General features: G+C 52.5%; 1 protein-coding gene across 2 annotated transcripts in view; it reads left to right on the top strand.

Annotated features, from left to right (window-relative positions):
• PITPNM3 (PITPNM family member 3) overlaps window positions 1-15,612 on the top strand; it is a 91,238-nt gene that overhangs the window by 16,661 nt on the left and 58,965 nt on the right. For both annotated transcript variants that reach the window (XM_067714007.1, XM_067714006.1), the window contains exons 2-3: window positions 1,785-1,880; window positions 10,737-10,844. In XM_067714007.1, coding sequence (XP_067570108.1) covers window positions 10,775-10,844 — 70 coding nt within the window. In that variant the 5' untranslated portion in view covers window positions 1,785-1,880; window positions 10,737-10,774. The remainder of the gene's footprint in view (window positions 1-1,784; window positions 1,881-10,736; window positions 10,845-15,612) is intronic.

Genomic DNA, 15,612 nt, shown 5'->3' with positions numbered 1-15,612 from the left:
GCACAGGCTCCGGACGCGCAAGCTCAGCAGCCATGGCTCACGGGCCCAGCCGCTCCGCGGCATGTGGGATCCTCCCGGACTGGGGCACGAACCTGTGTCCCCTGCATCGGCAGGCAGACTCTCAACCACTGCGCCACTGGGGAAGCCCCACTTTTATGGTTTTAATGTTTACAATTAGATTGGGATTCATATGCCATCTCCAGTAGTTCACGTGTCCAGGGAGCAGGTGGAGGGCTTCCTGGATGTGCCGGGCACCAGCTGGTTCCATGAGAGTCCCAAAGTGCCAAGTAAAGGGGGCTCTGAGAATGGGGGTCAGGGGAGGAGGCTTCTGACCCAGCTCTGCCTCTGGCCTTCCTCCCTCCGGTCGTGGGGTAGGAGGTGGGTTGAGGCTGAGTCCAGGGCAAGGGGCCACATTCTCTATATGCACTTGCTCCTGCTTGCTCTGGAGATCCTCTCAGCCCCATGTCCTGGCCTCTGCAGATATTAATAATAATAGCAGTCACCATCACCGAGCGCCCCCCGAGATAGAGGCGCTGAGCATGCATTATTTCTGATCCTTCCAGCTCGGGATTGATTGTTGCCGATATTTTGTAGAAGGGGAAACTGAGGCTGTGGTATGGAGAGGAAATGGCCACAGAGGTTGCAAGTGGCAGAGACGGGGTGGAACTCAAGTTCAGGTCCCCCTTCTCTTAGTGTGGGGCTTTTTCCCCAGGGGAGGCTGCAGTCCTTCCCTGGCCTGCACACGTGTGCAACAGACATCACTAATGCCCTTCAGGGTGTCTGCTTCTCCTCGCCTCCACCCTCTTAAAGCTGGGCTTGGTCACGTGACTTGCTTTGGCCAATGACATGAGCAGAAGTGTGTCACGTGTGGGAAGACTCATTTACGACTGGGCGTGCCTTTCTGTGCTCTCCTTCCCTGCTTCTGCAAAACCGGAAGTCTCGATTCGAGATGCTGGCGTCATAAGGTGGCGTCTTTGACTGACCGCCGTGGCCAGAGGCCCCTTCCTAGCTGTGTGTGAGTGAGGAATGAACCGTTACTGTTTTTTGTTTTTTGTTTTTTTTGCGGTACGCGGGCCTCTCACTGTTGTGGCCTCTCCCGTTGCGGAGCACAGGCTCCGGACGCGCAGGCTCAGCAGCCATGGCTCACGGGCCTAGCCGCTCCGCGGCATGTGGGATCTTCCCGGACCGGGGCACGAACCCGTGTCCCCTGCATCGGCAGGCGGACTCTCAACCACTGCGCCACCAGGGAATCCCTTTTTATTTCTTTCTTTTTTTTTCTTGCCGCTGCTTCCTCCCGCCTCAGGCGGCCCGGGGGGAGACAGGGAAAGGCAACCTCCCTCCCGCCTACCCACAGCCCAGGCCCTCCCTCCGCCGAGCCGACCTGGCGCCAGCCGGGCGACGGCCGCAGGGGTCCACAAGCCCGGAGACCGAAGGAGCCCGTTAGTGTTTTAAGATCATTTATTAAAACAGCAAAACTTACCTGATGCTTCCTGATACACCGTGTCACCTTGGCAACATCTCTTAACTACCTCTGGTCTCGGTTTTGGTGTGTTCAAAATGGGCACCCTCGTTCCTGCCCCACTGAGCCGTCTCAGAAAGGAATTTGGGTCTTAAATGAAAGCATAGCGGTGGGAGGGCTCTGCGAGATGCTGTGCACTTGAAGTCAGGAGGGCAGGGACGTGCAGGATGCCGACTAAACCTTGGTCCAGGGGCAGTCTGGGTTTACCTCCTTCATGTCAGGACACGGCCTCAAGCTTGGCTAACAGGTGTGTTTCCTTTGGCAGGTGGCCCTCCTCCGGGCGGTGGTGCCCCCTGGCACCTTCGAAATGTCCTCAGCGACTCAGTGGAGAGCTCTGATGATGAATTCTTTGATGCTAGAGGTGAGTGAGTCTCATCGTCCCATCATTGTCTGGGTGACCTTTTTAGAAGCTCCAAGAAGGGGATCCCTGTTGGGAGTTAGTATCTCTCCCCACTCAGACACTGCAATTCCGTGCTTCCTTATTACCCAATCTGTGAGTCCCCTCAGGGCTGGGGCTCAGCGTCCAGTCATTCACTCTTTGAGATATTTGCTGAGTCCCTACAATATTTCAGGCGCTTACCGTACTGCAGTAAACAGATAGGCGTGGCCACTGCCCTCATCAAGCTGCTAGTCTAGTGGGAGAGGCCAACATCAAACAATTACATAAAGGAAAATACAGTCACAAAGGGGAGCTAATACCCCTGAGTAAAAAGCACCAAGTGTTAATAGAAAGAGTGATGATGGGGGTGCCTGATTTAGGCTGGGGAGGTCCTTAATATCCTCTCTGCAGCACTGAGGGCAGGAGCTGGCTAGAAGAAGAGCGGGAGGAAAGAGCCTTAGGCAGAAGACGCAGCACGTATGATGGTGCTGAAGCAGGAAAGACGGGGCTTTCCAGGAACTGGAGGCCCATGCGGCAGGGGGAATGGAGAGATGAGCCTGCATGTGACCCAGTAGGTGACTCTCAAGATCAGCCCGCAGGTGGGAGGGGGATCTGGAGTGGAGATGTGGACGAGTTAGTTGCAGATGTTCAGGGGAGACAGGAGGGAGGGGAGGGCATCAGCTCTGCTTTTCAGTGCTGGGTGCATGGCCTGCCTGCCGGACGTAGCAAGGGGCGCTAGGTGAGGATGGGAAAACAAGAAACGTTACAAGGATCGGAGAAGAGGGCACCAGATGGGGTGGGCATTTCAGGCAGAGAGCACGGTCTCAGAGATGAGGATGTGCAGGGCAGGTGTGGGGACCAGTGGAAGGCAGAGTCTGCCTGGACATCAGGAGAGAGGACCCTCACAGTCATGCTGGCCTGGGCCGTGCGGGGTTGGGTGAGACGCACAAGCCTAGGAGGGTCTCCAGGCTAGGAGGGCCCCCAAGTCTCACTTGGCTGGCTCAGCTCCACTCTGGGAAGTCACCGTATTTGGGGGATTGACTTACTCCTGGGATGGGGCCAGCTTTGAAGTACTGGCTGAATGGGGTCTTGAAAGAGAAACAGAGCATGCGCTGGCAAGACCCCAGGACCCAGAGCAGGACACTTGGGACGTGGTCTCAGCCGTGCCATTGACTCGTTCTGTGATCCTGGGCAAGTCTTTCACTTGCTCTGGGCCTCAGTTTCCCTATCAGCTCTGTGCCTCCAGAAATGGAGACTGTATCCAGTTCAGGTGATTTTCGGGGAGGCACGGTGGGGGCGGGGCAGTGGAATGCTGCCCCAGCCTGAGCCTCCCCCTTTCTTGACTCTGGATGGAGTGCCCCCTCCCTGATGCTAACCCCAAACCAGCCCATTTGGGGCTTCTTTCCTGTCTCCCACTGGCGTCTGATTGGAGTGGCAGCCGGGGCTGACTTTCTCCATAGCAACGCACGCCAAGTGTGACAACAACGGCTTCAATATTTTCATGCTTAGAACACTTTCATTTAAAATACTTTTGCAGTTCATCAGGGCTCTGCATTCCCAGATGCCGATGATGGCTTCCCGCGGGAGGCGTCTGCGGGTGGCGCCGGTCAGCTCCGTCTCCATCCCCATGGGCCCTATGCACCTGCTTTCCTTTTGAGCAGCTGTGGATCCATCCTGCTTCCCTCCCTGCGGACCCTCAGCATTCTGTCCTCTGCCCCCATGATCTCACTGCTCTGTCTGCAGTTCCCAAACTGGCCTCCCCTCTCACTCCTCTCTTATGGGTGGCCCCACCTTCTCTTCTATTCCTTTGTCTCATCTCCTCCCCGCCCCCTCACTTCTGTCTCTCCTTCTCTCCACTATCCCAGGATCACACACTCTCCCATCTCTTTCCCTGTCTTCCACCTCTCAGCACTCCCTACCAGACCTCTGAACCTCATGTCTCTGAACCTTTCCTATGTCACCTCTCCCAGAGCATCTGTAGCTCTCAGCCCCAGGATCCGCCCACCTGCTGCTGGAACCTCTTTGGTTCTGCGTTGCCAACTCCTCACCTCCTGTCTGTTCCCTGTGGTCTCCCTGGACAAGGCTTTTGCATATTTCCTCCACTCAGGGCAGTAAGAGGTAAAGCCATCCTCCTTCTCTGCTCCCAAGGGCTTTCTCAGCATCTGGGGCCAGGACATGAGTGTCCAGCTTTCTGGGCATGCTCTGAAGGGTCACCTCCCTGCCTCTGTTCTCCAGCCCAGGCTGAGCCCTGACCCTGGCCTGGGTGTGATCTCTGTCCCCACCTGCAACCTGCTGCCTCTGCAGTTCCACCTCCAGCCGTGGTGGAGCCACACTGTCAGGAGCAGAGGCCAGAGCATGGAAGGGACCTCTCAGGCTCACACAGCAAGGTGGGGGCAGAGGCGCTGGAGCCCAGGTCAGGCCTTTCTCTTCGACTTATTACTGAAAATGGGGCCCTCCTCCCTCCCTTTCTTCCTTAAGCTCCATCCCACTTGTCCAGCACTAGGGTTTACCTGGTGGGACAAGAGACCTTCATGACTCATGGTCTAGTAGCAGAGGAAGACTCTTAGGCTCTGGGGGCTCTGGTTGTGTATGTAAGGCCTGGGAGGGACTGGGGGGAAGTCAGGGAGGAGTATGGAGCTATCCGGGACCATAACAATCCCCTGGGCAGGATGCCAGCTCCCCGGGCTGTGGCAGCAGGCATGGGGCCTCAGGGCGGCTGGTACCCGTGATTGGATGCTGCAGGCTCCCAGACCCAGAAGAAGCACCACTCCCCATCCTGTCAGTACAGTCAGAGGGTATCTGGGGAGCCACAGTCTAGCAAGGTTGGAGTGCAGAGTGAGGGAAACCCATGGTGTCCAGGAGGGGACATGGCTCAAACCCATGTCAGAGCTAGGGGGCCCTCTAGGTGTTTGGGTTCAACACCCTGACCTCATTTTACAGGCTGGAAAACTGAGGCCAAAGAACTGGGAAACTTGTTCAGGGTCCCACAGAGGGTCAGGCAGAGCAGCGGCTAGAATTCAGAGTCATTTATTTACTCTCTCAAGTATTTATTGGGTATCTGTCCATCCCCCTATTCCAGGTGTAGGGGATGCAGGGCAAGTGGACACTGTCGTAACCCCCATGGAGCTTACAGCTTAGTGGTGATGGGTGGGAAGACAATGTCCAAGCAAGCGAGCTCTATTGATAGTTTCCATAAATAAAATAATGCAGAGGAACAGACAGCTCACCAAAGAAGGTAGATAAATGAAAAATGAAAGGTGAAAGATGAAAATACGCTCAGCGTCGTTAGTCATTAGGAAAAGGTAAACTGAAGCCACAATGAGGTACTGCCTCACACTCATTAGAATGACTCATTGAGACAACTGACCAGGAGGAGGAGGAATTGGGACTTTGAAAGTCTGCTTGGTGGGAACGGACGATGGGGCAGCCATTTCGGAAGACAGACTGCAGCCTCTCAGACAGTTTATCATAGTTATAACTACCTTTCCACTCCTAGGTATCTACACAAGAGGTAAGCAAACATATGTCCACCTAAAGACATGTACCTGAATGTTTATAGCAGCTTCATTTATGATCGCCCCAAAGTGAAAACAACCCAAACGTACATCAATGGCTAAATGAATAAACATATTGCGGTACATTCATGTATTCAGTATTCATGAAATGCCGCTTGGCAATAAGAAGGAATGAACTGATACACACAACAATACGGATGAATCTCAAAATAACTGTGCTGAGTGAAAAAGAGTCAGACTGAGAAAGAGTGCATATTATGATTCCATTTATAGAAAACTCTAGAAAATGCAAACGAGTCTATGGCAACAGGAGCAGATCAGTGGTTGCCTGGAGGTGGGGAGGAGGGATCAAAAGGGACAGGAGAAGACTTCTGGGTGCGATGGATATATGTCCACTATCTTGATTAGGGTGATGGCTTCCTGGGTGTGCACCTATGTCAAAACTTACCAAATTGTACTTTTTAAAAATTAAAAAAAAAATTGTATTTTTTTTTTTTTTGGCCGCACTGCGCAGCTTGCAGGATCTCAGTTCCGTGACCGGGGATTGAACCCGGGCCCTCGGCAGTGAGAGCGCCGAGCCAACCACCGGACTGCCAGGGAACTCCCAAATTGTACATTTTAAATACGTGCAGTTTATTGAATGTCAGTTATAGCTTTAGTAATGCCGTTAAAAAAGAAATGGAGGCACTCCCCCCCAGTATAACATAAGGGACTGTGGTAAGAGTGGCTGGGCAATTGGGAGGCCCCCAGCAGGTGTGGCCTTGACCTGAGAGCCGAATCGCAAGACATGAGCCAGGTGAGGGTCTGGGGGAATAGTGTTGTGGACAGTGGGAACAGCCAGTGTGAAGCTTTTATGGGAGTAGTGAATAGGAAGGCTGGTGTGGCCAGAGTGAGCGAGGGGGGGCGCCTGCTCAGCGCTGTGCGGGAGGGCAGACCCGGCCCAGTAGCCTCTGGACGTGCTTCCTGCCCAGGCTCTGGAGTGGCCCTGTGTGCCCCTGCTCCTGCACCAGGACACCAGAGGCTCAGAACTCAGGATCTCTGAGCGTACGGGGAAGTGGCGCAGGTCGTCTGGGGTCAGAGCGGCCAGGTTTTCCTCAGGGCTGGGGCAGTGACTAGCTACTGTCTGACCTCAGGCGAGTCTTGAGCCTCTGGGCCCCGGGTCCCCCCTCTGGAGCACAGCAGGGGTACAGGCTTTGTCTCGTGGCTGGAGTGGAGGATATCGCTTTGGGAAACTGGGCAAAGGAGCCCTCAGAGAAGCAAAGCACAGGTGTGTCGCTGACCCCTGACCCTCCCTCTCATTGGGGGAGAGGACGTAGAGAAGCAAATGCCAAGGAGCTGCCCCAAAGGCTTCTGGGAATGGGCTGAGTGGGGACCCCCTTGTGATGAAGAGAGGGTGGTGGTACGGCCGTAGGTGGGGCATGGAGCGAGCGGTCCCCAGTCGGGGAGGTTAGCAATCTTGTGTCCCAGAGGCCCCAGAGCAGCGCATATCTGGTCCGTGGAGAGACTGACCTGTTGGCCTCAGGCAAGGAGTGCTGGAGGGACCTGGACCGGCTGATGGCCGAAGGTGACCGAGCCCTCAGCTCCATGAGCTGCAGGTGAAGCCTGCCTAGCACGGGACAAGGAGGTTCCCCGCTTTGAAGTCCTGTGGGTCCAGCAGACACAGAGGCCCCAGGGTAGGAAGAAAGGCTTTCGCTGTATCCAGGTTTTGTTCCGGGTCGGAGTCAGTCTGAGGTCAAGGCCAGGGGCGTGGTACTGGTGGGTGAGGCTGAGCCTGGCACCTAGAATGGGCAGGGACTGGGGCTCAGGGGGGTCGAAGTAGATGCAAAAACTCTGTCCGCACCAGGGGTCGCCGGGGTTGAGCACTGGCACATAGGGAACAGTCACCAGGAGTCGAAAAGCAAAGTCAGTAACCAGGACGCTTATTCAGATAAAGCCCTTCGCGGCCTTTGGCCTCCACTGGGAGTCTCCAACTACAGTGAGGGCAAACCGAGCGGAGGCTCAGAGCTGAGGCACGCGTCTCCCTGGTTCTCCTGAGTGACTCCAAAAGGAGATTTCTCAGCTGCTGCGTGTGTGTGTGTGTGTGTGTTTCTTGCTGCCACTCAGGGGACAAGCCCATTGTTGCCAGGGTGAAGATCTAAGGCTGAGTACTGAGCGCAGGGGCAGAGGAGCGGCCCGGAGAAGGAGAGAAATCTCGTCTGTGAGGTGGGGGGCCGGGGAGCGGCTGGAGAGACAGGCAGGCTGAAGCCTGGGGCGGGGGGTGGGGGGAGCAGCAGAGAGTGCAAGGAAGCCAGGGAAAATACAAGAAAGCGGAGAGGGAAAGAGAGCAAGAGAGACTCAGAGAGGACGGGAGAGAGGGACACACACACACACACCAAGAGAGACACCAAGAGAGCCACACCAAGAGAGTTGAAAGAGAGACAGTGACCCAGGAGAGAGAGAGATCAGACACACCAAGAAGGCCTGCAGAGGTGGAAAGCTCCGAGGGGCAGGCACCCAGAGAAACCCAGAGAAGAGATCAAGACAGAGACACATCCACCCAGAGAGAGGAGAGAGACAGGTTCTGGGATAAAGACAGAGCGAGAGCAAAGAGTAATTGTGATCGAGGCCCAGAGGGAGGGACAGACACGGCAGAGAGCCTGAGACAGAGAAACCCCAGGACCCAGAGGGACGGAGATCAGTGGAAAGGGACCTGGGTCAGGGATGGGCATCAAGCAGGGAGGAACACGGGGAGAGTCTGAGAGGAGATTTCCTAGAGAGAGAGAGACAGAAGGCCGAGAGGGAAGGATGGAGGGGGGTCACGCAGATACAAGGAAGAGGGAGAAGATGCTGAAGCCTCTCGGGGTTCTGGTAGCCTCACATACACCGTGAGAGAGGGATCACGCATTATAGAAGAGCCAGGATCTAGGACGTGCAAGCACCTGCTGTCTACCCAGCGCTGGACCAGGAGCCCCAGCTCACTCATCTGACTGTGTCAGTTTCCCGCTGTGTTTTTTCACAAAGCTGAATTCCTACAGGATGGAGGTCGTGTCTCACACTGCATACAGCAGCTCCTCAGGAAGCCCTCCATTGTAGAATGAATGTTAAATGAACAAGCAGAAAACTGCACGCTTGGGTAACTGAGCCAGGAGACATAGGCACTCAAGGTGGGCTACAGGCTGACCCTGACGACCCCGCTCCGAAGCTGGGACAAAATGACACAGGGGTAGGCAGCAGCATAGCTGGAACTGGGGCATAACTCCACGTGCTCTGGTGGTGGTGTTAATGGTGGTACCATCATCTTCCTGTGCTGTTATGCACATCTGTGCTCCCGCCGTGTGCTAGTCGTGCTTGTACACACTTTACCTTCATTGTCTCGTTATCTGATTGAATCCTCACAGCAATTCTAGGACGTGGGCATTACTGTGATGTCCTTTTATAGATGAGGAAATGGAGGCTCATAAAACATAAGTTACTGTCCAAGGTCGGATAGCTAGCAGATGGTGGATCCAGGATTGAAAAGAGTCGATCTAACGCCAGAGTGGAGCTCTTGACGCCCGGTGGCCCTGCTTCCCCAAGAATAGTACTACCTGATGCTTGTTTGCAGCATCTGGCCTGTGTAGCCTTTTCAAGTTTACTATGTCAGTCGTCCTCATGAAAGTTCGCTAGAGAGAGTTGTGGAACCAGAGCTGTTATTCCCACGGAAGCAGTAAGAGAAGAGGAACAGCTGAGGGGCATCTGTAAAGGTGCAGGCTCCCATGTAGCAGCTCAGGACTGGAACCCAGTCAGGGCTCTGCCCAGAGCATGATGCTGCCTAGAGGTGTAAACCGTGCCCAGATGGAACACACCGGGTTCAGGAAATTGTCTGGTGGTGTGTGGTGCTTGCACAGCCAATACAGGATGTCCAGGACAGGCAGGCCATCAGGAGGGCAGGATTTTAGGACTCTTGAAATAGTATATCTGGGTTTAAATCCTGGCTCTAGCCAGTGACCTTCGGCAAGTTACTGAACTATTCCATGCTTCAGTCTCCTTGTCTATAAAATGGAGATGATAATAGTTGTACTTTTTTAGAATTGTTATGAGAATTAAATAAATTTGTGTTTGTAAAACACTTCTGACGACCTCAGTGCATACTAAGATTTGGTAAGTGGTGTTAAGTAGATGACATAAAATAATCAAATAAGGCAGGAGGAGGTGTCCCAGCCAGAAATGGGGTCTGGATGACTGAGCTTGAGTGCTTCAGAACTCTGGACAGATCCCCAAGCTTTAGATTCACCATATTGGTTCCATGTGCTCTGTGAAGTTCTTTGGCAGTGAAATGGGTCTTATCTCTTGTTCTCGGTTACGATGAGCTTAAGAATTCTCCTCATGACCCTTTAATGTCTGCTCTATGAGAAAAGGCACAAAGGTCTTCACCAGGAAGGCCTGTCTCTTTAAAGAGAGAGAGGGGGCATTCCTGTGGGTTTGTTCTTGAGGAAATGTCCCTTTCAGGGATGAGGGACTGCACCAGATATATGTAATTGATGTGTGGGACCCAGGGGCTTGTGTTCAGTGTGTTAGGGAATATGACCTCACCAATTCCTCTGAGCTCAGACTGGGAAAGGGCAAGGATAGAGACAGGGTTGAGGGGAGGACTAAAGGGAGAATGGAAGCATTAAGAGGTTCATAACGTTGAGATGTGGGTTAAGGGTTCCATATAGCTTAAGGCTTGCTTAGAGGCAGAAGTCTTCTGCTCTCTCAGTTACTCCAGAGCCGCTCCTACACCACTCAAATCCTGATGTGCTCAAACAAGGATGGCAACTCACTCCTCATGTGAAGAAGTAACCTTAATGTCTCCCATCTGTAAGCACCCCCTGTGCACCAAGGTCTTTATATTCATTATCTCTCCTTTAATCCTTACAACAACGTTATGATTAGACATTGCCAGTCCCATTTTACTGATAGGAAAACTGAGGCGCAGAGAAGCCAAGTAACTCACCCAAAGAAAAACTGCCACCTAGTGGTAAGGCTTTACTTTTTCTTCCCAAACACACTGCCTTTCAAGAAATACCACTCTGAGTGCTAGGAATGGAGCCTTCTGTGAGTGTTCAGCCTCTCTCATGACTGTTCCCTTGTTACTTTTTTTTGCTGTAACATGTGGAGACCCAGTAGGGTACAACAACAATGCCTTCTTGCAATGAAAAATTCCTGGATGTCTTATACCTGTCTGTAACTATAGACACCTTCAATAGTTGACATCTTCCTCAACTCAAAGGAAGAAATAAATACTCCCTGAGACATAGGCTCCTGTCAGGGCTACCTCTACACAGCCCTGCCGACTCATGCCCATCTTTACTTCTTTCCACAGAGGAGGTGGCCGAAGGGAAGAACGCCATCCTCATTGGGATGAGCCAGTGGAATTCAAATGACCTGGTGGAGCAGATCGAGACCATGGGGAAACTGGAGGAGCATCAAGGTAAGGTTCTGCTTCTCTCCTGGCTGGGTGTCTACATGTGTGTGTTGCGGACAGTGCGCAGTTTGAAATGACGGCAATTTGGGGCTAGAACCTGGGTTTTCTACGAAGAGTCATCTATCTGTCTGGGCACTTCGCCTACAACCCCTGAATTCTATGACCTGCAGGAATCCTCGTGGGGACTTCTGCAGGGTTTTCTGTGGCAGAAAAACTCTAGGATACTTCAACAGAGCTTCCTGTGTTCATTGGATGACCACCCAGGAGCATGGGTAATTAAGGGCAGGCGGCAGGGTCCAAGCTCCTTGGAATCTGCTAGTTAATGTAGGGTAGCAACTGGAAAGCCTTTGGGAATGGGCAGGGGAGAGGGGCAGCAGTTGGGGTTGTAACTTCCTTTGGTCGAATTGTTGAAGAAGGTTATGGCTGGGGATTCGTCCAGAGGCTTTTTAAGGAGGGGAGTTTTGACCAGGGGCTTAATCAGCAGACAAAGCAGGCATATTCTTCTAGGCATCCATCCTTCTGTCCATCTGACCATTTCATGTTATGGACAGAATGTTCGTTGAGCATCTACTATGTATAAGTGCTTGGTAGGAGGGGCCAAAGGTGATTTAGCTGAGGCTTCTGCCTTGTGATGTGTCACAGAGTGTAAGTCAAAACATAAAGGGGTCAACCCTTAAACTGAGGGTTGTTGGGCCCAGAGGGGAGAGGCAGGAATTTTAGAAGGAGGCAAGAGAGGGGGTCTCAAGGAAGCATTCTTGACAATGAACCTATGGAGCCAGGCTTCACAAGGCAAGTGGAGGATGGAACCAAGGAGCTTATAAAATGTGAGATGGCATATGGGGAACCTGAGGCTCAGAGAGGGGCTGTAGTTGACTAAGGTCACACAGGAGGGAGAAGCAGAGCTGGGGCTAGAACCCTATCCAGGACCCAGGGTGCCTCTGCTTCTGTTAGCTTTTTCTGTCCCTCGTCCCCACCCAATATATCACTCCTCCTACTTCCCGTCCTTCCCATCTCCTCTTTTCCTTCCTATCTTGGCCGCATCTTTCCTGTCATGGTCTGGGCCAGGCTACCTATCAGGAGACGCTCAGTGAGACAGTCCTGGCCTAGCTCAAGAGCATGACCATTTTGGTGTTGACCATCCTGGCGGTAGCTGTCTTAGCCCAGCATCTGTTCCTTTTCTTACCCTCCCCCATCCCGGCCTCCTTGGTTCAGAGCCCGCCCCATACCAGCTTGCCCATCCTGAGAAATGGACAGGCCTGGGATGACTGCTCCATTTTACAAATGAAGCACCCAAGGCTCAGAGGAGCTGCATCTTGCCCAAGGTCCTCCAAGTTGGGGGCAGCATCACACTTAGATCTTCAGTCTCCTGATTCCCAGACCAGGGCTTTGCTTCCCAAATTGGACCAAGGCTCAGCACAGTTCTGAGCCCCGGCAGAGTCAAGTCCGAGCAACCCAGAGTCTTAACGGCAAGGCCCTCCTGGGCCACTGTCACATTCACAGAACGAGTGGGCTCTGAGTCTGGTACCCAAGCCAGTCCAGAGGAAATTTCCCAGTCTTCCCTGCTACTCATTTGCAGATGGACCCTTTGTCTACTCTTTCCTTCACCCCAGGAACCCGGAGGGGGCCCAGAAGGGGTCATGGACTCCAAGTGCTTCCCTGGGACAATGCTTGGAGTGATGAAAAGACAAACCGAGACTTGTACTCACCACCCATCTGGCCATCCCCTCCCATCCCAACCCGCGCTTGTCTGCCAAGGATTGTGTGACTCAGACACAGTGTGAGCTAAGGAGGAGGTGAGTGAGAAGCAGTGTGAGCTGGGAGGGCAGGGGAGGAGGAGGCAGATGGAGGTCGATGGGCAAGGCTGAAACCGTAGCTTTGGAATCTAAGAGGTCTGGGTTTGAACCTTGGCCCTGCCACCCCATGGCTTTGTGGCCAGGAAAGTCACATCGCCTCTCAGAGCCTCAGTTTCTTCATCTGCAGAATGGGGCTAGCACACAGATTGCACACATTAAATGAGCTGATACTTGCAAAGTGCCTTCAGTGCCTGGTCATTATAACGTGGGAAGGGGGAAAGAAGAGTGAAAGATCTTTGACAAACACAGTTCTAACAAATGCATCATGGAGCTCATGAGAGGTCGGATTAGGGGCAGTGTCTTGCCTGAGTCCAAGAATTGATGCTGTTTCCTCCCAGTATGAAATGGGGAGCAAGAGGGAGAGAGAGAGAAGGAGGGGTGAGGAAGAGGAAACCAGCCATGTGTCTGGCTCCTTCTGAGTCCCATTCCCCTGTGGATTCATGATGTGAATTCCCACAACATGGCAGAACACACACGCTGACTTCATTCATTCCAGCAGCCACTTCTGGAGCCGAGACGTGGGCTCAACCCAGGATGGTGGGGAAATAAAGACAAGCAGGCTGGCCTTGTTACCTCTGTAGGAGCTCACAGCAGACAGGAAGAGGATCATGGCCACGGCTACAGTGCAATAAGACAGGCTGAGTCAGGGGCCTGAGGAGAGAGCCTCTGGGGACTCTCTTGGGGAGAGGAAGTTCTAAAAACACTTTCTGGAAAAGGCTGCAATCAAAATTGGTGTTATAGATCGAGCTCTACCCCTGCCTCCTTCCACATTCCTGCCCTTAAAGGCAGGGCTCACTGCAGAGACAGCCCCCGCCATGGTTCAGGCCCTGGCCAATCACAGCTACCCCTGGTGATGACCCCCAGGTTCATCTCTAGCCAAGACCTACCCCCTGGGCTCCAGACTCATATTCTCAGGAAGCTCCTACTTGCCTGTACCTGGACATCTCAAAACCACTTAATGCTCTGCAAGTTCCAAATGGAGCTGAGCTTCTTCCTTCTGAACCTTAATTATGTTCTATGGCCCATCTTGAATCTCAGTCATTTGGAGCCTGTGTTGCATAGGTACGTTCAGGCTGCTCTGGTATCTCCAGTTCTTGAGGGCGCTAATTCTGGTATGTGTGTGTGCATGTGTGTGTACCTGCGCACATGCTACCTGTACCTCGTGGGTTTTGTTTCTTCATTTTTTTTTTTTTTTTTTTTTTTTGCGGTACGTGGGCCTCTCACTGTTGTGGCCTCTCCCGTTGTGGAACACAGGCTCTGGACGCGCAGGCTCAGCGGCCATGGCTCATGGGCCCAGCCGCTCCGCGGCATGTGGGATCCTCCTGGACCGGGGCATGAACCCGTGTCCCCTGCATCGGCAGGTGGACTCCCAACCACTGCGCCACCAGGGAAGCCCGTTTCTTCATTTTCTATTGTGAACTCACCTTGGTCAATACCCCACCCTTTTCTTTCCTATGGGAATCTTGTGTCCCCCAGGTCTTGAAAACGTCCTTCTAGTGATTGGTCTTGTGTCTCTGCTGGGCCTGAGTGTTTCACTAATCGTGGACATTTTATATGCTAAATTTACAGCTTTGCGGTTCCATTCTCCTTGAGTGGTGTAAATTTAGACCCCACACCCATAGGTGGCAAGGGCTTAGGGTTTTAATTACGTATGTGTGACTTTTTTCTTTCCCACTGTCTATGAATGGTTTTTTGGCTGCTTCCCCAGAAGACTTTTTTTTTTTTTTTTTTTTTTTTTTATGCGGGCCTCTCACTGTTGTGGCCTCTCCCATTGCGGAGCACAGGCTCCGGACGCACAAGCTCAGCGGCCATGGCTCACAGGCCCAGCCGCGCCGCGGCATGTGGGATCTTCCCGGACCGGGGCACGAACCCGTGTCCCCTGCATCGGCAGGCGGACTCTCAACCACTGCGCCACCAGGGAAGCCCTTTTTTTTTTTTTTAATGTTTCTTTATGGGTGGAGCAGCCCTTCACGGATCCCTACTACACAGGAGGCGCTGCTCTAGCTCCTCACCTTCCACAGGCTGAGGCCAAGTCTGTGGAGTTAACAGCAATACTGTTCTCAGCCTCTAGCCCTGGAGCCTTTATCCATCTGAGTCTTCCAGGGCTCTTCTCTACATTAGCTTCTGCTTTTGTGTCTGGATTGCAGTTCCCTCTTTGTTTCTGGCACTTGTATATTATCCATTCTTTATTTTGAGCTCGGTTACATATTTACTTTTTTTTTGGATATTTATTGTCCAGTATTTTTTTTTTAATATTTACTTATTTATTTGGTTGCACCAGGTCTTAGTTGTGGTGGGCGGGCTCCTTAATTGTGGCATGCGGACTCTTAGTTGCGGCGTGCATGTGGGATCTAGTTCCCTGACCAGGGATTGAACCCGGGCCCCCTGCATTGGGAGCGCGGAGTCTTACTCACTGCGCCACCAGGGAAGTCCCTATTGCCCAGTATTTTCATGGAAAGGGATCCTTTGGCATCAGCTCAGTCCACCTTATCATTATTTTTACAATTGCTTGTCTTGTTATTTTTATTTAGTGTTTTAAAAAAATTTGGTAAAATATATAAAACTTACCATTTTAGCCATTTTCAAGCGTACAGCTTAGTGGCATTAATATATTCACACTGTTGTGCAATCATCACCACCAGGATGAAGAAGCTCCAGAACTTTTTCATCCTCTCAAACTGAAACTCTGTCCCCATTAAACAATAACTCCCCATTCCCCCCTTCCCCCAGCCCCTGGGAACTGTCGTTCTACATTCTGTTCCTATGAATTTGACCACTCTAGGTACCTCATATAAGTAGAATCAAGCAGGATTTGTCTTTTTATGTCTGGCTTGTTTCACTTAGCATGTCTTCAAGGGTCATTCATGTTGTTACATGTGACAGGATTTTCTTCCTTTTTGAGGCTGAATAATATTCCATTG

Source organism: Pseudorca crassidens, chromosome 19, assembly GCF_039906515.1.
Source record: "Pseudorca crassidens isolate mPseCra1 chromosome 19, mPseCra1.hap1, whole genome shotgun sequence".
Classification (NCBI taxonomy): Eukaryota; Metazoa; Chordata; class Mammalia; order Artiodactyla; family Delphinidae; genus Pseudorca; species Pseudorca crassidens.
The sequence above is the reverse complement of the archived record's forward strand: the minus strand, read 5'-3'. Positions and strand labels throughout refer to the sequence as shown.